This window comes from Protopterus annectens, chromosome 8.part1, assembly GCF_019279795.1.
Source record: "Protopterus annectens isolate FY-2018-M chromosome 8.part1, PAN1.0, whole genome shotgun sequence".
NCBI lineage: Eukaryota > Metazoa > Chordata > Ceratodontiformes > Protopteridae > Protopterus > Protopterus annectens.
The window spans coordinates 375,407,903-375,432,147 of record NC_056742.1 but is presented as its reverse complement, the minus strand read 5'-3'; the positions used below and the strand labels follow the sequence as shown (position 1 = coordinate 375,432,147).

General features: G+C 40.7%; 1 protein-coding gene across 4 annotated transcripts in view; it reads left to right on the top strand.

Moving 5' to 3' along the window:
• PHKB (phosphorylase kinase regulatory subunit beta) overlaps positions 1-10,814 on the top strand; it is a 3,137,540-nt gene extending 3,126,726 nt beyond the window's left edge. For all 4 annotated transcript variants that reach the window (XM_044081953.1, XM_044081952.1, XM_044081950.1 and 1 more), the window contains 2 exons: positions 353-493; positions 9,898-10,814. In XM_044081953.1, coding sequence (XP_043937888.1) covers positions 353-493; positions 9,898-10,032 — 276 coding nt within the window. In that variant the 3' untranslated portion in view covers positions 10,033-10,814. The remainder of the gene's footprint in view (positions 1-352; positions 494-9,897) is intronic.
• Positions 10,815-24,245: the final 13,431 nt, after the last annotated feature.

Genomic DNA, 24,245 nt, shown 5'->3' with positions numbered 1-24,245 from the left:
AATAAACATTTGATGGAGGTTAATCATTCTGAGTGTTCAAAAGAAAATTATTATTTCTGTAGCATTAGCATAGTTGTAGACTTCAGAGACAACTAATTCATCAAAGCTCACCAAGTCAAGATCAGTATCAATCAACAGATTTACTCGCAAAGTTTAGTAGCCTCAGAGGAACAAGGAAATTAAACCTCTTGTATGGCAATGGGGTGTTACTCCCTGTAAAAATACTTTTAATAGACACCTGTTCAGTCTGTAGTTTTTTCAGCCAAATGGGTTTTGGTGAATGAGTTTCTGCAGCAATACTATGTTGCAGTGTACCTCAAGTTCTGATGTTTTGTTTATGTTTACCTTTCAGCTGCTGATGGTTGTGTCCATTGTTTTGGAAAGGAACCCAGAACTGGAATTTCAGGATAAAGTAGATTTGGATAAGCTGGTAAAACAAGCATTTACAGATTTCCATAAAGACAGACACCTAATGGACTCGACATACAAGCAAGTGAGTGAGCCTTTTAGAATGCTTAAAAAGGCAGGGGAGATTTTCTCAGCCATAATTAATAGGGATGCTCTGTATTTTCTTTGTTTTTGTTACTGTCAGAAATAATAGATCTAACGTGAAAGAAGCCAAAGCAAGTGCATTTGAAATTCATTTTTTTTCTACTTTTTACCACAAAAATTCTACTGAAATTTCAATTCTTAGTGCATCTCTTTTAAGGATAATTGTTTCTTTCTATTTATCTGGTGACAAAAATAAACTGTTTTGTTTTCATTATATTTATTTGTTATACCATTTTCTTTTGTACTATATAAAATGCTTTGTACAGCAAGTTGTATTTTATTTGTGTTCTTACTGAAAAGGTAACAGAGTAGAATCCTGGTAGAATCCAAGAACTGCATTGTTAGTCACTGTTGCATTTTCTGGAGTGTTAAAATATTTAGAAATAACTTCATTAAGTTAATTACCTTGCCCAGTATCAGCATTTAACATTATTTAAAAAAAGTCATAACTGATAAATTCTTAGCACTCATCATTACTTTACAGTATGTGCATGAAATTATTTAACTGTTTACTTTATATTGAAGATTATAAGAACAGTGTACATTAATATCGTTGAGTTGCATTTTTATGGCTAGATGTGATCTTCTTTGCTGACACAATTATTCATACCAGTAATGAGAGCAGTGTTTTTCCTTACTGTGATTACTGATGCAGTAATTTGTTAGAATCGCTGAGAAACCCGCTGGCTGAATGTGTTCATTGCACACTCCCTCACCATGAAAATGTTTAGCAGTTGGTGATGTAGTCTCAAAGTGAGAATACACTTTATATCATTACTGGAATTACTCCTTAAAGTGCACTATTTGGTGGGCTAAATTGACTATTTCTAGAGGTGGTAAATTACACTTACCACCACAGAAAGACCAATTTATAGAAAAAGTAAGCTCGCCACTATTACCAGACCAGTGGCAAGTTTGGAAGCATAGAGACTTCCATGATGGTTGCACACTGGTCAACAGATAATTTCAGCTTTCCAAGTGTGAAAAAATAATCTGAGAAATAAGGGCTAGTAACTTCTGCCAGTTTTAGTAAAATTCAGTTATTGGCTAGTACATACACTGCCTGGATGCCAGCAAAGCAGAAACAAAGAGTCTGAAAGAAAATCAGCTAGAACATATGAAGACAGAACACTGACTGGGAAGAATCCTGCAGCTGTTCAGCAAAAGAAGTTTAAGCTTCAGCTTTGGTCCAAGAGGTGGCTTCCAGTAATTTGGTCCAAGAGGTGGCTTCCAGTAATTTGGTCCAAGAGGTGGCTTCCAGTAATTTAAAGGGGAAAAAATCAAATGTGTTCAGAACTGATTAAAATAAATGAAACACTGAATGAACATATCAACTCAAATTGCTGGAAAACATGGAAGAAACATTAAACAGTTATTCAGATGAACAGATAAAACTGAGTATGAGACTGCTCAAGAGAAGCTGTTTCTAGAAATGCTAGAGTTAGAGAACAGGGCATGTAGAGAAAACCTGAAATGTTATGCTGAACCAGAGAAACTGGAAGGAACAGACTGTATTAATTTTATGAGAACACAAATAAGTAACTAGACTGGTATTCCACAGAAGGATTTGTTAATTGAAAGGGCACATCATGTGTATGTGCCAAGACCTGTACTAGTAAAGATGGAATCATACCAAACTGTGGCAGAGGAGCAAAGTATTAAAATTGGAGACAGTAGAGTGTTTGTGTAAAATGCCTATTCACTGTACACCAGGTGAAACAGAATCATATTTATCCCAGCAGTCAGGGAATGTTGAGAGGCTGGTGTGAGGTTCAATCTGCTGTGTCCATCTGTCTTCAGAATATTTTTCCCTAGAGGATCAAAGTCATTTTTTGATGCAGAACAGACTAAGGAGGAAATAAAAGTTTGTCCAATAGAAAGTGAGCAGTCAAACAGAAGGGGACACTGCTTCTCATTCTTCTGATAATAAATCTCACAGACAACTTTGCCAATGAAATATTTTCTAATGTTCCAAAGGAAAAGTATTGAGAGAGAGAAAAAAGTGCAGGATTTGACTAGAAGAATCAGAAGTAAGTTGGATTTAAACCAGATTCTAGGTTTGGGAGATGGACATGAATGGTAAGAAGACCAGCAGCGCTGCATCTGTTAAATAAATGTGAGGTTATAAAGCATTAGTCACATTTGTGAAGTATGGCCCTTCAAGAAAATGTGGCTAAGAAAGACTTTTGTTGAATGTGTTAAACTTGTGAAGGGACTGAAAAGCATATACCATGCCATTAATGTTTGGAAGGGCACTAAGAGGGAAAAAAGAAAGCAATTTGTAAGTACACAATTTTTCGTCTTAACTGTATTTGTGTAGTACATTTCATGTTATATTGTAAAGCATTTTCAGTGATTGTTATGTAATAAAGATAGTAAGGTAAGCAAATACATTTTTCTTTTTTTAGTTTTATTAAATGTAAACATTACAATGTATAAAGAAAGGAAAGGCTGGACAAAGCATGTTTTATGTTAATATGCTGTAATGTTGGGCTGTTTGGGTGGGGTATAAGCTGTAAAAGTCCAGTGATTATAATATATATAGCGCTGAGATGTTTTCTTTTAATTTTGCATTGGTGAATGTCTGGATTATTACCCTTGGCTTAATCTAATAAATGTTTGTGTGTTTGTGTATGCAAGTGGACTTGAAAAATAAGAGAACACTAATAAAGAGAACACTGTGAAACTAATGTGAAGCTTTCATTTAGTAAATGTTCAGTGTGAGGTGAGAAGTCTACAGCTGAGGGCAGCTGTACATTCCGTCCTTATGTTTCCATGGAGATGAGCTGACTACAGTTGCAGGCATTAAATCTCAAAAGGTCTGGACAATATTTGCTGAGAGAAGCATAAAATTAAAAGGTACAAGGGTACACAGCTTAGTGAAAAATAAAGTTTGAAATTATTGCAAGTGAATAAGAGACATCAGCTTTTTCCTGGTACCCAAATATTTCAGTGCATTTACTAGAATAGTGTATAATTTAGTTTATTTAAAAATAGCAAGTGCACTTTTTCTTAAGAATAAAGGTTAACATTTTCTGAAAGTCTGCAATCTTTTTTTCACATTTGGAAAGCGAATAAAGATGAGACAAAGACTCCATCAGTCTCACCTTCATCCAGCATGGATGTGCCTTAGCATGGAGAACTTTCATTTGAGTGTAGGTAATGCCTCTGAGTGCAGCTGTCAATTTGGGAATGTTGTTCCTTTCAGGAGGGTTAAACTTTATTATTTGAAAAAGTAGTTAGTATTGTGTGTTTTTAAGTTAACAGGTTATGGGAGTGTTCTGAGGATATGTTTGTTTTTGATGGTTTTTAGTAAAATAAAAGCCTTGTAAAATGTGACATAGGATCAAATGGATGTGACAAAGAAACAACTGCAGATAGGATAAACTTGCCAAAGATTATTGGGTATATGTAAGACAAAAGCCGGACATAGATGTTTAAAAAAGCTGCCATATTAATTAGTTGGGAGTACTAAATCATTATAATTCTCGTACTATCTGTATTATTTTGGAACATTAATGGCTTTACAGGAATAGACAAAATGTATGAGTACTGACTTATATTAAGAAATGTAGAGTGAAATTGTAATGCTACAGGAGACAAATTTCGAAAGAAGTGAACATGTGGATTTGATAAAGAAGGGATTTCAGGATAAAAAAGAATGAAAGGATTTCAGGATGGATATTCAGCAGAATGTCAGGGACAAAGGAAAAGGGAAGTATGTATACTAATTGGTAGAAGAGCTCCAATAGTGATAGAAGAGGGGACAAAAAAGATAATAATGGTTGATTTGTGGTGATAAGGGGCCAGTGGCAAGGGATGCGTATTAGGCTGGCATGTATCTATATTCTACCTAAAACTGTTATGGAGCTTCAGAAAATGTTGGTAGAAATTATCAGCTTTTAGCATGAAATATTACTTGTAGGTGGGGATTGGAGCTTGATTTACAACAGAGATTATGTAACTGGGGGACCTAGAAGGAAAATTATAACAAGCAAGGTTAGAATTCTTAAGAAATGTTTGAAAATATTTGCTGTGGAAGACCTGAATTCAGTAGTACAGTTCAGAGAGAATTTACATATTATCCCCAAGGTAAAATAACTGAGCTAGGCTATTCAGAAATATTTCACAGGAACATGTGCATTTAATTGAAAGCTGTAACAAACATGAATTAACTATTTCAGATCATGCACCAATAACAAGATAAAAATGCAGGGTAATGAACTAAAAATGAGAACATAGTCCCTTCCTCACCTACCTGTTAAAAAGAGGAATTTAATGAATGGATAGTAGAAATTATTCAAGAGTTATTAGGGAAGATAGAAGTTTCTTCAGAAGTTATAGCTACTGAGTGGGATAAAATGAACGTGGAGTTTCAAAATAGGGTAGAAATAAAAGAAAAAAAGAGAGATGTTTAAGAAATGAATTGTGTAGAGGGCTGGCAAAGGTTAAAGTGTTGCAGAGTAAGGAGCATCTCACAGAACACGAAGAGGCACAACTGCAGAGTGCCAAAATAAAAATAAGGGAGTATCTGAATAATATGCATGAGTTTAGAAAAACTGCTATTAAGCTACTGTTTTTTGATAATAATTCCAGAGCAAAAACTTTTGGCACAACAATTTAGGCAACAGAAAATAAAGGTTGTTGCCAAACTTGAGGATCCTATAACAAGAAAAATACAGACCTGGGATGTTGATTGGTGTGCAACCATCTTTAAAGTCTTTTAAGCAACTATTTTTTGATGATAACTTCAGAGCACAAACATTTTTCGCACAATGACTTAGGCAATGGAAAGTAGAAAGGGTTGTTGCAAAACTTAGGTAGCCTATAAAAAGAACAATAACCAGAGATCCTGTGGGGGTATTAGAGGTATTTTGGACATTTTATGAAAATGTGTATAAAGCAGAAAAATGAGGAAATCAAGAAAGAGCATAAATGGAAGTATTTATGGAAGACTTAAGTATGTCAAGATTAGAGGTAGACGAGGCTCAACAGTTAACAGTAAGATAGGTGGAGATGAGATAAAAATGGTGACATTTAACCAATCTGCTGGAAAGTCTCCATGTAAAGATAGTATTCTGTGGAAGTTTGGAAGCTAGGTGGGAATAATGTGATAAAGGTCTGGAAGGTTATGGTTAACAGTATTTTAAAAGGAGGAGAAGCACTAACATGCTGAAAGCAAGCTGTGGTGGCGCTAATACCTAAAGATGGTAAAGACCCATCACACCCAGCTTCTCATATAGACCCATTTTAATTTTAAATTATGATTATAAAGTGTTTGTCTGTGATAGCTAAAATAATGGCACATTTGTTGCCAAAATTGGTAGATGTGGATCAGTGTGGTTTTGTGGAGGGAAGGCAAACATTTGACAACATTAATAAAACAGTGATGATTGAGAGAGACGCAAAATGTAAGAAAATACTGCTGCTGCTGTTGGTGGGTCTTGATGCAGAGATAGCATTCCATAGAGTAAGCTTGGATCTTATGAGTAGGCATTTGCATCCTCTAAAGACTTTCGGCTTTTCCCGGTTAGGGCTCGCCATAGATGATCGTTGGTCCACTATTGATTGGCAGTGGAGTTTTACAGTGTCGAGTTGCCAGCCCGGCGCCCAGCCTTCAGAGAAGGCACACACACTCATGCACCTACCTGCATGTCTTTGGCATTTGCATCCTCTAATACAGTTAATTAGGAGGATATATGAGAGATCAGAGGCAGAAATTAAAGTGGGATGGTTCTTGTCTGATAAGTTGTATCTGAATAGAGGAAGAAGGCAGGGGTATATTCTTTCCCCTTTGTTATTTGTGTTATATTTGAAGCCTTTGGCAAAGAAAATGAGGGAATCAGAAATTCAAGGGTATAATTGTTATAATAATCAACAAATGTTAGCTTTATTTACAGATTATATTATTTTGTACCTGATAAAACCAAAAAAAAGGCATCTGGGCATGGAACATTTTGGGACAGTTTCAATTCTTTTCAGATTATAAAATTAATTAAGATAAAACAAAAGCTGTAGCTATAAAATATGCAGTCATACATGAATTCATTCTGCAATTCCCATATTTATGGGGACACAGTAAAATGAAGTATTTAGGATTATGGATTAAAAAGAATTATGTTATGGCAGTTAATGATATGTGGAAGAGGCTGAACAAAAGATATTACAAAAATTGAGAAACTGGAAGGTCTCTGTTATGGATATGGATAGCAAGATATGAGCAGTGAAAATGTTTTTAGTCCCTTTAATTTTATATACAGGTCAGACATGTATGTCAACCGGAGAAGTTGTGGTCAGTAATTAATAAGAGTTGAAGGATTTTATCTGGGAGGGAAGAGACCAAGGGTTAAGTGGGATAAGTTGATCCTTCCAATAGAACAAGATGATTCAGGATTAGCTGATTTGAAGGAATATTTTAGAGCTACCCAGTTAAGGCTTATATATGTAACACAAGCAGAAGGATTTAATTCAGAGTGGAAAGGGATGATGAAAGGGGGGAGGAATTCAAGAAATAAGGAGAGAGTGGGATTTTGGATGCAGATCCTTAACGAGAATTTCAACAGCCATACAGAGTATTATATTCATAAAGTAGCAGTAAGCATTCTCAGAACTAAGCCAACACTAGAATGGAGAAGGGAGATTTTGCTGATAGGGATGATTGCAATTAGGAGTACAGAGAATAGGCAAGAGGCAGTTGCAATTTACTGAGGAAAACTGGCAAAGGAACCATGGTGTTTGGAGCAGATAACTAGAGAGTGAAAGGTAATAGAATGGGAAGAGACCAAGAAGACATTTGGAATGCAGGCTAGAGACTGCCTTCCCTGGCAGGAATTGCTATCACTAGTATAGGCAGAGAGAAAGGGTAGGGGAATCCTAAGTGAAAGACCTGCTCTGGTAGAGTTTTTAGTTGAATCTAGAGCAGTAGCTGCTGGTAAAAAAGGGATAATTAGTAGGGCATATAAAATATTGCACAGTAACTATAGGAATCAAACAAAGGAATTTAGAAAACATTGGGATGAGAGACTGTATAAGCAAGTCACAAGGAAACTATGGGAAGACATATTTATGGCTCCCGAATATGCAACAAAGTCTAGAATATTTAGGATTTTTGCTTGGAAGTGTTTGCATAGGTACTTTTGTACCGCAAGCAGACTGCAAATAATTTTTCCTCAGGTAGATGACAAATGTTGTATGCATGATGGGGAAGAAAGAGGTAACTGAGAACAAATGTTTTGGGAGTATAATGAGTTGGCAGACTTTAAAAATTCCCTACAGAGTACTTGGTCAGAAATATCGGATGAGCAAATAGGTGTAACTAAGGAAATTATTTTTTTTAGCTGTAATGCGGGATCTGAATTGCCTAGACATAGTTAGGCCTTGGTAAGTTTAATTTTGGTGGCTGCTAAACAAGCAAATTACTAGCAAATGGAAATCAAAGTCTAAGCAAACAGTATTTGAAGTTTTGCTGAAAGTGGAATCTTAAGAGTAGTGTATGAGCAAATTACATAGAAAAAATGGAAGTTATGGGAGCAATACATGCTGAACATCGTTTTGGAGGGAGGAGGAGCAAGGTTTAAGGGAAGGCAGGGATTGAGCAGTTTATGTAATGTTGGACTGATGATAATTACACAAAAGTACATATGTGATGTATGTTTGTAATCAGGAACATGTTAATATGGTTTATTTTCTTTATATAAATGTGTGTTTGCCTATGTTTTAATGTGATAATTCAGTAAAGGTTTAAAAAATTGTGGAAGTAGACATAAATACATAAGTAAACTCAGTACTGCTTGAATGTTTGGAATTTTCTTATTCCTTTAAGTTGTTTGCATTTTGTGGAGCACTATTCCAAAGTCGGGAAGAAACTTGTTAAGCACTTTTCTGACATGTTGCTTAGAAAAGTTTGTTTAGCACATTACAATTCTGTTATGCTTTATTCTCATGCTAGACCATAAGCAGTAACCAGTGATGAGGAGTGCAGATAGCGTTAAAAGCTATAATAAACTTTGCAACGCCATTTTTTTGTGTTTGGCATCACAGAGTGGATAACAGCTTTTAAATCAATTAGAGGATTAGAAGTACTATTTGCTTCTGGCTGCTGGCTTTGAGGCAGTACTGTGTGTTACAGCTTTCATTTGCCCCCCCCCCCTGTTTTTACTGTTAGTACATGGGGCAGACAAAGCCCCATGTACCACAAATAATTACGATTTAGTTTGTATGACCGTAATGAAGTAGTTATATATTTGCAAGTTACAATCTATGTACTGCAAGATAGAACCTATGAAACTTCTTTTAGAATAACCTTCACTCCACTCCACTCTTAATGTGAGTATCTTGGCATCCATTTTTCATTCTATAACAACTTGGTTATGATTAGGTTTCCGAGATGCAAGTCTTTGTGTGTTCTGTACTGTTTCATTTTGAAACTTAACTGCAGCTAAATTAAGTTGCAGTGATGGTTAAAAGAGCCATAGTATAACTGACATACAGTGAGCTCTTTCAAAAAAAATCTGTTGTGTAAGCATGTATTATTCTAACATGGGCTTGTGCAGTACACGCCAAAAGCATCTTTGAGTGTTTTAACACAATCAAACTAGCTCTACAAAAAGTACTACTGAGTAAAAAGACTTGTTAAAAAAAATAAGCTACATTCTTGTTAATACATCTTCTAGTTATTGTTAGTGATCCCAGCCTGGTAGGTAGTTTCCTCACCTTGGTTTTGCTCTCTCGGGTAAATTTACCCTCACCAGTGGGTTGGTTGGTAATTATTAATAGATGATTTGATGGAGAGGTATGGGAAAAAACATCCAAATGGAGTACAAAGACGTGTAAAGTTACCATAGGAGATAGTAAATGAAAACTGTATTCTTGGTGCTAGGGATACCCTGAGGAAGGTAGGTTTGGCTAATCTAAATAAAATGGATTCAGCAAGCTCCAGTATGCAGTTAAAAATGTTTCCTGCATTTTTTGTAAGTGTTTTATTAACCTTCATTAGACTGAAAAGATATTGATGCAAAGACTTGCTTTTGATGCAGTAAGAACAAAGTGGTTCAATTTAGTGGAAATTGAGCCTGTCTAACCTTTGCTTATTCTTTTACAGCATTGGGTGTCACGGTTTCATTGCCAGCAGAATGTATTTTTGATTTTTTGCATTCTGAAATATTCATTTCAGTAGATTTCCAGTCTGAAAATTGAAAGTTTTAGAAATCTTGTAAATTCTTGGTAGTGTTTATGATAATTCCACAATGAAATAATGCTTACCGTTAGTTATATAGAGTCCATATGATACTTCTTCCTTCTAAAGCAGTTACTTAGTGTCAACTGTTGTTATATTTTTCATTGCAGGATGATGTCTTTTTTTACAACACTCCTCCACTTGGAAAGAGAGGAACATGTAGCTACCTCACAAAGGCTGTAATGAACGAGTTACTAGAAGGTGATGTAAAGCCAAGCACGGATGATCCTTGTACGGTTTCTTAGTACAGACCTAGTTTATGAAAACTGTCAGGCATAGGGAATTGTATTTAAGACTGACCTGGTTTACAAAAACTGTCAGAATTCAAGAAATTGTTATTTTCACGCAAGAAGATAAAATGGAATGCACCTACTAGTAAGTAGGGGACAACATCTTTACTGTTCTGACTCTTATTTTCTTCATATATTTTATTGTAGAATATGTTTGGCATAAAAAAATTGATTAGCAATTAGTCTGGTAGGGAAGCCTGTTGAACAATAGCTTTTTATACTGTATACTCTGTGTATGAAAAAATAAAATATAATTACTAGTTTGATACTGGCTACATGCCAGTACACAAATGCAATATTAGAAATGCATAAATGATAGGGTATGTAAATTATTTAAGCTGTCCTGTGTTGTTTTGAATTTATTTATTGATTTGAGTAATTAACTTTGCATAATGCTGCTAGCTGTTACAACACTTCTGAATGGTTTGGCATAATTATTTGTCATCATTCTGGTTTATTTCTTTATCAGTAAGTGAAATCATTTGAAGAAATTTGTCTGTTTGGCAAGATTTCTTGATAACATTATTGAAAATGAAATTAATTGGTACATCTTACTGTCTTATGCGTTCTACACAATATATGGAATAATAAAATGTCAATCACACCAGACGTTGTAACTTAATTGTGCTCATGTCCATGTTCACTGTTGATCTTTCCTGTCTGCTGTTACAGTGAAAGACCTTAGCTGTTTAACAGCTGAAGTGATAGCATTACAAATAAAAAAAGTCTTAACCTTTGCTGAATTGACTCAGTGTCTGTGAGTCTGTGCATGTTCTAGTACATATAAATTAAACACAGCTCATTTTGTAGATTGTTTTGTTCTTAAAATGGAAAACAATTATGTTGATGTTTTGTCCTACTAGGTGGGATTCAGAAATCCTTAGAGTAAGAAGTGCTGCATCAGGAACTGTTTGAAGGAATAAGTCAGGGTGACATTTCCCATAATATTGTACAGTAAATAAAAACATTTCTAACTGCGCATTCTTCAGCTGCATGACTCGTATTCCTCCTATTACCTTTAACAGTCAGTGTACCTCAGCAGTCAGTCTTAGATCTAGCACTTTGTACAGTATTTATCACTGGCACGCATAAAATCAAAAAGATGCAGCTGTCTTTCGGTATGCAGGTGACTTCCCACTTACTTAGTCTGCAACATCCAAGCCCCTCTGAACCCACGACACTGAGACCTACTCTGTGCTTTGCACAAAAGCACTGTAGAACCACATTCATAGCTGCATAGAGGAAGCCATATCTTTCCTAGTCAAACCTGGGATTAGTGGCACAAATAAACCACCCTGGTGGATCCCTAACATAAATAGGCTATTCACCAAAGACACTCACCAATCGAAACAAACAAATTAGAGAGATGGTCAAATCCACCAATGCAAACTACGAGGCAAAGCTAGCCTCCCAGGTGAAAGATAACCACAAGTCTTTTTTTAATTATGTTCATAACCTCAGGGATAACGCTCCGTAATGTGCCGAGTTAATCATGAATTGCAACACTTACACCCAGCCTGAAACTGTAGGAAACCTGCTGGCTGACAAGTTCAGTTCAAACTTCTCCCACCAATTACTTCTTACCACACCCAAAGAAATGCCAACAACCAGCCCCCTACTAGTCATTACATGGGAAGAGGTCCTTACTGTGCTCGCTAAAGCCAAAAATACAACCACCATGGGTCCTGACAACATTCCAGATCACTTAATGCAGAATCTGTCAGGGCCACTAGAAACCCTCTGTAACCCTAGTCTCCAGACAAGCTTTGTCCCAGGGGAATGGAGGACTGCAGCAGTCATCCCTCTGCACAAGAGGGGCCCATCAACTGACCCATGGAACTACAGACCCTTAAACCTGATCAGTCTTATCTGCATTGCCATGAAGGTAAATATCATGGACATGATCAATAATGACACTGGAAATCTCCAAACACTGGACCAAACCCAATTTAGCTTTGTCAAAGTGAAGTCTCCCCTACTCAGTCTGGTAGACTTTCAGAAAGTCATCAGGACCATGGATGAGGGGAAAATGGTATACATCACTTATCTGGACCTGCCAAAGCTTTCAACACAATACCCCACTCTGGAATCATAGGTAAACTTACTGCATTAAGCATAAACCCCTGTATCAGGTGAATAGCAAACTGGCTCACTGACAGGACAAATGTCCGGATAGGAGAATCCATGTTTGATAAGCAACCTGTTACTATTCGTGCTCCACAGAGCTCAGTGTTGTGACCCCTCCTGTTTGGTATATAGTTCTCTGAAGTGTGAAGGCCAATGTTAGAGACCTCTGATGCACCAAGTTCACTGACAACTGTAAACTGGGAGCAATCAACAAATCCCAAACCGATGTTGACATCCTACATACAGGCCTAAAAATGACAAATGACTGTTGCCAAAGCCATGGTATCATACTAAATGCTAAAAATACCCAGTCATATCCTTTGGTAAATCAGCTATCCCTGTAAGTTAATGTATTGGTAGCACACCCTAAAGGTAGACCCGGTGGTGAGGGATTTAGGAATACAGATAGATAATAACCTAAACTTTGACCACCAGGTAGCTGCAAAAGTGAGGAATTCCTTCTGTGTAGCTCAGCTTATAAGTAAAGGCATTGCATCAAGGTCAAGAGAAGTCATAGTGCTGTTGTACTTGGCCCTCATCAGGCCCATAATCGAGTACAGTGATCGTTTCTGCATGCATCTAACCAGGCACTTACACCAGTTGTAGCGGCCCCAGAGGTTTCTCACTAAAAAAATACAACATGTCGTACACATGTCTTAAGTGGACCAATTAAAGACCCTATTATTTTACTCCATCTCATATCATTTATTGAGAAGTGACTTATGCCTGACCTACAAGGCATTCCCTGATCCAGCCCTGATGAAAATGTTACATATTCGCAAGAAGAATTATAAGAGGATTACGCATTCCGTGGACCTGAAGCTTATTTGTGACTCTTAACAGAACTTGCTGGAGAGACAGATTTGTATCCCAAAAGCTACTTTGTCCATGTAATAAACTTCCCATCTTCATAAAACAAAGCCCATTCCTCGCTGTCTTCAGAAAGAATTTGGATAAATGGATGGGGAACCATAAATTCACTCTTGGGGTAGTGCCCATGTCCCTTATGGACAGAAACAGTCTGTAAAATGACTCTGGGCTCGAACACTCAGAGACCCACTACCCTGATTACTACCCCATCCCAAGTCTGGGGAATTAAGATATTATATTGCCATATCCTGGGTATTAGCTAGGCTTGTAAAGGCTCTTGCACCATTAGCCTAGTAATCACCTATGAACTACACTGCATGAGCTGCAGTCAGTTACACAGCAACCTAAACATGGCTAGAGAAATCTTAGTTATTACTAAGCATCCTCAAAGGTTATCCTCTTTGCAACAGACATAGTCAGTAATAAAAGTAAAATCATCAATATTATATTTTTAAACAGCATTCCCAGAGAACAAGTATCACAAACAAAACTGCTAGGTGATATCATCAAAGAAAATCTAACATTTGATTGCCATGTTACCTATATAGTAAGCATTCAGCATAAGCAAAAACTTTAAATGCTTTACATAGCAAAGTCATATCTATCGGAGTCATCATCACTAACAACTACTTATGCCTTTCTACTTCCTATTTGTTGTGTATTATTTGTAGTTTTTACCAGCATTAAAAGTCAAAATCAAACAATGCTACAGTAGACCAGATTTAATGCTAACTTGCCAAACAAGGTTCAGCACAGTAAAGTGCTTAAGAAAACTGAATGGTTAGAATCCCAGAGCGTTCTAACATCCTGTCAAAGGTAGTATGCAAAAGCCATTGAAGATTTTGTGCAAATTCACATCCTGGAAAAGCCCATTAGGTCTCAGATTCAAAACCAAATATATGTTGAAAAATATGTCAATAACTGTGGTGTTGTCTTTACTCTCCTTATGTGGCTAAAATGTTCAACTGTGTCCCTGCTGAGATATGACTATAGAAGAACCAGAAACTGTGCATAAAGAAATAAAAAAAGAGAGTATCTGCCAGATGAATGGAACAACTTCTGTACAGATATTAACTTAGGTGTCTATAATAAACTAATTTGAGTTTTTTAGTAGATAGAAGAAATTTTTCAATATGAAAATGTATAAATCACAAGGTAAACTACATTATACAGTTGCAGGTCTGAGAATTTATGCAAAATAAGAGAATGACATTCAACAGGTTACTCTATCAAGGTTTATACAGTATAACGCAGATAATCTATTACTGAAGTAGATCTTCAACAGAGAATGTAGGTGCATACATCCTTCAAATCTCAAAACAAGAACTTTCAAGAAAACATTACGTTACGGTGTTCTAAAATATTTAAGTTGTATATCTGGTGTAAAAGAAATATGAACGCATAAAATAAGACTTTTTTTTTAGAAATGTGTTATTGTTTATATTATTTACTTTAGGCATCTAAAGTTGAAACAGTTTACCAATAGACATAAGAGACCTGCACATCTTAATCTAAAGGACACAATTGTACATTCTAAAATTGAGCGACAGCGTGAATATCTCAGTCACAAATCCTGAATAGTATATCATCTGGGAAATATGTAAAGAATACCTAGTCTGATCATTCTTAAACATAAGGCCACTCTTTAATCTGTGGATTTATATCCATTATACATTTCTGTAAGGTAGTTTCATAAGTTGGCATACTTGTTCATATTGACTGTAGTAGAAGTCTTTCTGTAGAATGTGTGATGTCCTTCCACATCACTGTTGCAGTATTCTTAACCTGCCTCCTGATCTCTTGCCAAGGGTAGCCCTATGTCTGGCCAGTTTACCAAAGCCTTTAGTGCTCATAGATGTGCTGCCTGCTCAAGGCATAGGGCATAAAGGTGACATACGAATGCACACATTCATAACTTTGCCACCAGGCTGAATGTAATGGCTTCCACCATTCCCATGCTGCCTGTCGGCAGGCTCCATATGAGAAAGTTTTAGTGGTACCTCAAGTCAGTGTGGCAGCAATGTTGCTGCCCTCTGGACTATCCCATTCCTTTACTTCCATGTCTCAAGCGCAAGATTCAGTAGTGGATTCATCAAATTTCTCTCAACTGGGGCTCCCTTTTCAGGCTCCACTTCCAACTCATAAGCTCTTCGCAGATGCCTCAGTCAGGGAGTGGGTTGCCTCTTGTGGCCTTCTCATCACAGGTCAGATCACAACAATGTAAAGGAGATGAGGGCATTGCTTTTGGCTCTTCAGGCCTTCCACTTACTCTTTCATTCTGGGCCCCTCAAAGTTTTCACAGACAATACAACAATGATATGGTATGTCAACAAGCAAAGGGGCAGTAGGTCATATTTTCTTTGTAGATTAGCTCTTCAGGTATGGGAACTAGCTATCCAGCATCAAGTGACTTGTCAGGCAGTTTACATTCCCTTGGAGCAGAATCTAGTGGCAAACTCCTTGAGGAGGTCCAGCACACAAGCTCATGAATGGATGCTTCATAGAGATGTGTTCCTGGACATTGACTATCGGTGTGGTGTTCCTCCGGTAGATCTCCCTGCCTCCACTCTGAACATGCAACTTCCTCTATTCTGTTTCACAGTCCCAAGTCCTCTGGCTTGGAAAGTGGATGCCCTGTCTTTTTCTTGGAAGGGGATATTTCTGTATGCCTTCTCTCCACTCCCCTTCCTCTGTTACCACGATTCCTGCACAAGATCAGGCAGGATTCTCCAAAAATCTTGTTAGTGACTCTCTTTTGGCTCAAACAGTGCTGGTTCCTCCCTTGCTCTCACTTGGCCAGGGACAATCATCACACGTTACTTCACCATGTGGGTCTTCTCACACAAGACAAGGGGTCTCTTATCCATCCTTACCTGTTCACTGTTCAATTAAAGCTGTGGGTGATAGGGTTTTGATCCTGTTCAGCACCTCTTTTCTGAGGACATGCTTCAGGTTCTGCAGGAGGCCCGGAACCCCACTACCAGGAAATCATGTACGTTCAAATGGGAAAAAAAATCCTGTCTGGTGCCTCTCTCACCATCTGGATCATCTATCTGTGGAGGTTCCTCTGGTTCTTATTTGTGTGATTTGCTCTATACTAGGTTGGCATGCTCTTCAGTTAAAACCCACATGTCAGCAGTTTCTACTTGTCTACCCTTGTCTTCTCCTCTGGCCTATATATTTTAGGTCAAGCAATTTTTTTAACAGCATCCTTCACAGCAGGCTTCTAAGGAAGGCTATTCTGGCTTCCTGGGACCTTAATTTTGTAAATGAAAAATTAACTCAGGCTCCTTTTCAGTCTGCCTGTTAACTTCCTTACAATATTGTACTTAGAAAACTATTCTTTTGGCTCTCACTTCAGCCAGGAGAGTGTCTGAACTTCAGGCTCTCATGGCCATTCCTCCTATCTTAGTGTTACACAGAGTACTATCCTTTTTTTATGTCCAAGGTGGTTAATGAGTTGTCCCTTAATCAGTCCATTTATCTTCCTTCCTTTTTTTTCTTCTTCATAGTCTGCCAGTAAGAAGGTTCGTCACACCTTGGGCCTGCATAGACAGCTCAGATATTGCTTGGATAAAGTTATTTGCATGTCTAAGTAGTGTTTTGTTTCTTTTCATCCCAGGACTTTGGGGTTGGCTGTTTCTAAGCAAGCCGTCTCTTCCTGGATTTCTAACCCCATTGCTTTTTGTTATTCTTTTCATAGAAAATGTCTTTCATCTTCAGTAAATCTGCATTCTACTACGGCAGGTTTTTTCAAGGATTTGGGTACCAATTCTATTCTTGAGTCTCCTACCTGGTCCTCTGTAAATACTTTCACTAAGCATTACAAGTTGGATGTTATTTCCTGGGCCGGGGCAGGTTTTGCCAGAGCTATCCTGCATAACTCTGTAGAGGGCTCTTCTGTGCCCTCCTCCCAGGCTTCCTCTTGAGCTCTTGTACTCTTCCTTAGGTAAAAATACTGCAGCAGTGATATGGAAAGACATAGTACAGTTGTGTAAAATCTTATAACAGTAGATGTCCTTTCTATTCACTTTTGTCATATTCACTCCCTTCTTCTGTTTTCCTCTTGCCCTCCTGGCTGAGGGACTCTTCATCATCTTCTTCCTTTTTCTTCTTCTGGATGCACATGCTCTCTTTGTCCCTAAGGGCATTTTCCTAAGACTTTCTCAGTTCTGAGTGTGTGCTTCTGTACATCAACTACATCAACTTTATGCCCTAAGCCTTGCGTGGGGAGCGTACATGTGACATATGACACCTATAAGAATTAAAAGCTTTCGTATACTGGTTAGATGTTGGGATGGCCTTGGCAAGTAATACCTTCTGTGAAGACTACTGCAACAATGAAGAGAAGGATGTCTAATGTTAGGGTAAGATTTTACACAACTGTACATTCTTAACAGACAGTGATAGAATTTACATACGGTAGTAGAAACAATTTGACTTTTATAAGCCCATAAGATACGAACACAGGTATTTTTGTTGAAACTACAAGACCACCAGACCAAAACATATGTAATAAGTGGGTTCCTATTACCTTATCGAATTGCCGAAACTTCGAACCTGAAAACGTCGAACAGAAATGTTCGAAGTTTCAGCAATTCTAATTAAAAAAAAAAAACAAAATCGTGTGTATAACTGTTGTAAGCAGGGGGGGCAAGCCGCCCCTGCACCCCCCCCACACCCCCTGCTCCTTAAATATACCAACTCTGAGATTGCACTACAGTGCACTAAAGGAAAAAAAGTCGGCCTAATACCAATCTCGCATACACCAAAAACTCTTAAGCTAAGCTGCTACCCACAATGCCCTTCTCCCAGTTACCTCAGATCTCGTTTGCCGCACAGCTATATAGCAGCATTTCACCGAGTTCTCCAGCTAAGTATTGCATTTTTTCAAAATTTACTGTATTTTGAGAGTTTATTTCTCTCAAATTCTTCTATTTATTGATATCTTAATCAGCTCTACCCACGGGTATCACCTTTTCTTACCATCGTAGTTGAATACCCTTTTCACCCTTGTGGTATTCTAAATACCATAGTTGGTATTTCCTCTCTCTTTCCTTCCTTTCTTTACCTTTGTTTTTTTATTATATTGATATCTTTTGGTATGTCTGAAAAGAAAGGGACTTCGTGGTTTAAGCATTGCACTGCTTGCAGTGGTAAACTCCCCAATAGCGACCTGCATGAGGAATGTGTATATTGTTTGGGGGTTCCACACTTATCTGTGAAACCTCCCTGTCAGATTTGTGCCAGTTTCAGTCAGCAGGTGCTGAATGAAAGAGGGAATAAACTTATTCTTAAAGGCCTGCTTCTTTCTCCTTTTTCTGAGGCTATTTCTGTGTCGGAGGTCTCGACCCCTCCACCTAAGGACAAAAAAAGTCCTCATTCTGACCCTTCTTCACTGGCCGGTGATAAGGGCAAGACTCATAAGCACAAGGCCCATAAGTCTTTCACGGAGCACAGGATCGCCTCCTTGATTCCGAGGTCAGCTCCAGTGGCCTGTACAGAGATTGTGATGACTTCCACGTTGCCGCCGCTCTCAGCACTGACTACTACGGATCCTAGTGTGGTTTCGGCTCCAGCCATATTGCCTACCATTTCCTCGGCAACAACGTCCCCCATCTCTGTTTCGAGATCGGTAGCGATGAACTCTTCGGAGCCGATAATGACTTCCACTTTGGCTATTACTTCAGCTCTGAGCCCGTTCTCTGCACCGATAATCCCCCTTTTTCCTGTTTCAAAACTGGAATCCTGGGTGCTGACTTTTACTACACCATGGACCCAGTACTCCCCGTCTTTGGATCCGTTTGCTGGACAGGCCTTTAGCCCCTTTTTGGACTGACCTGACTCCCCCTCAGGTGTGTCGGTAAGGTCCACCAAGAGCCTGTCTGAGTTGGATGTGGTGCGCCTGTTTAATCAGCTGCTGACAGCCAGGAGGATTACAAATATTCCTAGAACCCATCCCACTCCGGGTTTTAGGTTCATTGCTCCTGCAACTCCCATGTATTCTCCTCCCTTGGACCCTTCGGTTCCGAGGCCCATAGCTCCAATGTCTGTGGGACGACTTCTATCCTCGGCTCCGACAGTGACCTTCTCTGAGGCCCGTTGGGTTTCGGTTCCTTCGGAACCATCTCTTCCTCAATCTCATGCTTGGGGGGGATAGAACCCTTGGTTTCAGGTACGGTTCCGGTTGTTCCATCAGCTCCATCTTCAGATCCGAGGGTGACTCCCGCCCCAGTTTTGCTTGAGGCCCCGTCCCCGGGAGCGGACCACATGGAGCGGGGTGTGACCCCGGTTCTGAGATTGTCTTCCTCGGTTCCGGGCTCCCATTCCTCTTCAGGTGGACCTGCCTTCCAGGTGATGGAGAGAGTGCTTGCTTTGGGAAGCACTCCTCCTATGTCGGACCTTCCCCCTGCTCCTTCTGAGCTGCAGCTATCACAGGCCACCCCCCCAGGCCACCAAGAGCGCAAACCTCAGGAAACCCCTGGTACAGGGTAACCTCCTTTCTGAGTCGTCTTCAGATACTCTCCCATTGAAGAACCTCCTCAGAAATGGATGTGTTAGAGGAAACACATGGAGTCCTGGAGGAGTCCCTCACTAAAGATATGGACTATGATGATGATGGGGAAGGGTCCCCACGGTCACCCCCTGATGATGTCTCCTTTGGAGACCTCCTGGAAATTCTGAGGCAGAGGGGTTACTGGAAGCCCTCCAACCCTTCCTCGGAGGAATCCGTATTCCTGCAGGCCTTCCATTCTTGCACCCCTATACTTCTTGGGTGACACCCCTCGCCGATGAGTTAGTTAAATGTATCGTGCATTGGGCATGGAAGAACTCTGATACCGTTGAGGCCATTCCCTTGAGATCAGACAAGATACTCTCCCCACCAGAGGAACAGCCCCATTGGTGTAGAGGCTTACCAGTAGATGCTATGGTGGTGACGGCTGCCATGAAAAAGGACCCTGCGGAGGAAAGTCCTGCTGTTCACCCGCCCAACAGAGAGTTCCAGGCGGTGGACAGATTAGGGAAGCGAGTTTTTGCTTCAGCGACCTTTGCTGTCAGGTCTCTGAATTACTTGGCGCATTTTACGAGGCTCCAAAGAGATATCATCACTGAACTCTCTGGAACCCTCGTGGGTTAAGTCTCAACTGGGGCACGTGATAAAGTTGCTTCCCAACTTGCCACCCTAAAGTCAATTTTCAACTGGTCCATGAGGTTGCTGTCCCATGCAACCAAAGGGGCTGCTAGAGCTGCAGGTGCAGGCATAGTTACGAGACGCCACGCCTGGAAGCGCATTTGTGACCTCGCGGACTCCTTCAAGTCTTCCTTTTTAAATGTCCCTATCGAACTGTCCACTTTATTCGGTTGTAAAGTGAAGGACACATTAGCCAGGTGCGAGCAGGACAGAAAAACCTTGTTTGACATTGGCCTATGTTTTTCCAAGGCTCAGTGCTCCTTCTCCAGGAACCAGGGGAGTGGAAAGATATGGCACAAAGAATCTCAAGGCCCTTTCCATAAGTGCACGTGGTGAGGATTCCCCCAGAGGCAGAGGGGGTTCCAATAATGGAAGGGGGTCCCTGAAATCAGGACTCCAGGGATTCTTTCTCCAGACGTCCTTATCAGCGTTCCTGAAGCACTGCCCGATTGCTTTCCGGAAGCAGTCAGGGCTCGTTTCTCTCTGCGCCAAGCTGCCTGGCACTCTATTACAAACAATCATTGGGTGCAGAGAATAATTTCCAGAGGTTACTACATCTCTCTAATCTCTTATACAAGACCTCCAAAATCCCTTCCCGATGTTCCACCTAGTCAAAGGGAAGAGGCAGCTTCAGAAATTGGAAAGCTGTGTCTAAAACGTGTCATCCAACAAGTCCCCCCAGACTAGTGCACATCCAGATTTTACTCAAGATTCTTTTTGTCACCACAGAAATGTTCGAAGTTTCAGCAATTGTAATTAAAAAAAAAAACAAAATCGTGTGTATAACTGTTGTAAGCAGGGGGCCAAGCCGCCCCTGCACCCCCTGCTCCTTAAATATATCAACTCTGAGATTGCACTACAGTGCACTAAAGGGACAAAAGTCGGCCTAATACCAATCTCGCATACACCAAAAACTCTTAAACTAAGCTGCTACCCACAATGACCTTCTCCCAGTTACTTCAGATCTCGTTTGCCGCACAGCTATATAGCAGCGTTTCACCGAGTTCTCCAGCTAAGTATTGCATTTTTTCAAAATTTACTGTATTTTGAGAGTTTATTTCTCTCAAATTCTTCTATTTATTGATATCTTAATCAGCTCTACCCACGGATATCACCTTTTCTTACCATCGTAGGTGAATACCCTTTTCACCCTTGTGGTATTCTAAATACCATAGTTGGTATTTCCTCTCTCTTTCCTTCCTTTCTTTACCTTTGTTTTTTTATTATATTGATATCTTTTGGTATATCTGAAAAGAAAGGGACTTCGTGGTTTAAGCATTGCACTGCTTGCAGTGGTAAACTCCCTAATAGCGACCTGCATGAGGAATGTGTATATTGTTTGGGGGTTCCACACTTATCTGTGAAACCTCCCTGTCAGATTTGTGCCAGTTTCAGTCAGCAGGTGCTGAATGAAAGAGGGAATAAACTTATTCTTAAAGGCCTGCTTCTTTCTCCTTTTTCTGAGGCTATTTCTGTGTCGGAGGTCTCAACCCCTCCATCTAAGGACAAAAAAAGTCCTCATTCTGACCCTTCTTCACTGGCCGGTGATAAGGGCAAGACTCATAAGCACAAGGCCCATAAGTCTTTCACGGAGCACAGGATCGCCTCCTTGATTCCGAGGTCAGCTCCAGTGGCCTGTACAGAGATTGTGATGACTTCCACGTTGCCGCCGCTCTCAGCACTGACTACTACGGATCCTAGTGTGGTTTCGGCCCCAACCATATTGCCTGCCATTATCTCGGCACCGACGTCCCCCATCTCTGTTCCGACATCAGTACCGACGACCTCTTCGGAGCCGATAATGACTTCCACTCTGGCTATTACTTCAGCTCTGAGCCCGTTCTCTGCACCGATAATCCCCCTTTTGCCTGTTTCTAAACTGGAATCCTTGGTGCTGACTTTTACTACACCATGGACCCAGTACTCCTCGTCTTTGGATCCATTTGCTGGACAAGCCTTTAGCCCCTTTTTGGACCTGCCTGACTCCCCCTCAGGTGTGTCGCTAAGGTCCACCAAGAGCCTGTCTGAGTTGGATGTGGTGCGTCTGTTTGATCAGCTGCTGACAGCCAGGAGGATTACAAATTTTCCTAGAACCCATCCCACTCCGGGTTTTGGGTCCATAGCCCCTGCAACTCCCATGTATTCTCCTCCCTTGGACCCTTTGGTTCCGAGGCCCATAGCTCCAATGTCTGTGGGACGACTTCTATCCTCGGCACCAACAGTGACCTTCTCTGAGGCCCGTTGGGTTTCGGTTCCTTCGGAACCATCTCTTCCTCAATCTCATGCTTGGGGGGGATAGAACCCTTGGTTTCAGGTACGGTTCCGGTTGTTCCATCAACTCCATCTTCAGATCCGAGGGTGACTCCCGCCCCAGTTTTGCTGGAGGCCTCGTCCCCAGGAGCGGACCACATGGAGCGGGGTGTGACCCCGGTTCTGAGATTGTCTTCCTCGGTTCCAGGCTCCCATTCCTCTTCAGGTGGACCTGCCTTCCAGGTGATGGAGAGAGTGCTTGCTTCAGGAAGCACTCCTCCTATGTCGGACCTTCCCCCTGCTCCTTCTGAGCTGCAGCTATCACAGGCCACCCCCCCAGGCCACCTAGAGCGCAAACCTCAGGAAACCCCTGGTACAGGGTAACCTCCTTTCTGAGTTGTCTTCAGATACTCTCCCATTGAAGAACCTCCTCAGAAACGGATGTGTAAGAGGAAACACATGGAGTCCCTGGAGGAGTCCCTCACTAAAGATATGGACTATGATGATGGGGAAAGGTCCCCATGGTCACCCCCTGATGATGTCTCCTTTGGAGACCTCCTGGAAATTCTGAGGCAGAGGGGTGACTGGAAGCCCTCCAACCCTTCCTCGGAGGAATCCATATTCCTGCAGGCCTTCCATTCTTGCACCCCTATACTTCTTGGGTGACACCCCTCGCCGATGAGTTAGTCAAATGTATCGTGCAGCGGGCATGGAAGAACCTTGATACCATTGAGGCCATTCCCTGGAGATCAGACAAGATACTCTCCCCACCAGAGGAACAGCCCCATTGGTGTAGAGGCTTACCAGTAGATGCTATGGTGGTGACGGCTGCCATGAAAAAGGACCCTGCGGAGGAAAGTCCTGCTGTCCATTCACCCAACAGAGAGTCCCAGGCGGTGGACAGATTAGGGAAGCGAGTTTTTGCTTCAACGACCTTTGCTGTCAGGTCTCTGAATTACTTGGCGCATTTTATGAGGCTCCAAAGAGATCTCATCACTGAACTCTCTGGAACCCTCGTGGGTTAAGTCTCAACTGGGGCACGTGATAAAGTTGCTTCCCAACTTGCCACCCTAGAGTCGATTTCCAACTTGTCCATGAGGTTGCTGTCCCATGCAACAAAAGGGGCAGCTAGAGCTGCAGGTGCAGGCGTAGTTATGACACACCATGCCTGGATGCGCATTTGTGACCTCGCGGACTCCTTCAAGTCTTCCTTTTTAAATGTCCCTATTGAACTGTCCGCTTTGTTCGGTTGTAAAGTGAAGGACATATTAGCCAGGTGCGAGCAGGACAGAAAAACCTTGTTTGACATTGGCCTATGTTTTTCCAAGGCTCAGTGGTCCTTCTCCAGGAACCAGGGGAGTGGAAAGATATGGCACAAAAAATCTCAAGGCCCTTTCCATAAGTGCACGTGGTGAGGATTCCCCCAGAGGCAGAGGGGGTTCCAATAATGGAAGACACCCCTTTTGGGGCAGAGGGGGTCCCTGAAATCAGGACTCCAGGGATTCTTTCTCCAGACATCCTTATCAGCGTTCCTGAAGCACTGCCCGATTGCTTTCCGGAAGCAGTTAGGGCTCGTTTCTCTCTGCGCCAAGCTGCCTGGCACTCTATTACAAACAATCATTGGGTGCAGAGAATAATTTCCAGAGGTTACTACATCTCTCTAATCTCTTATACAAGACCTCCAAAATCCCTTCCCGATGTTCCACCTAGTCAAAGGGAAGAGGCAGCT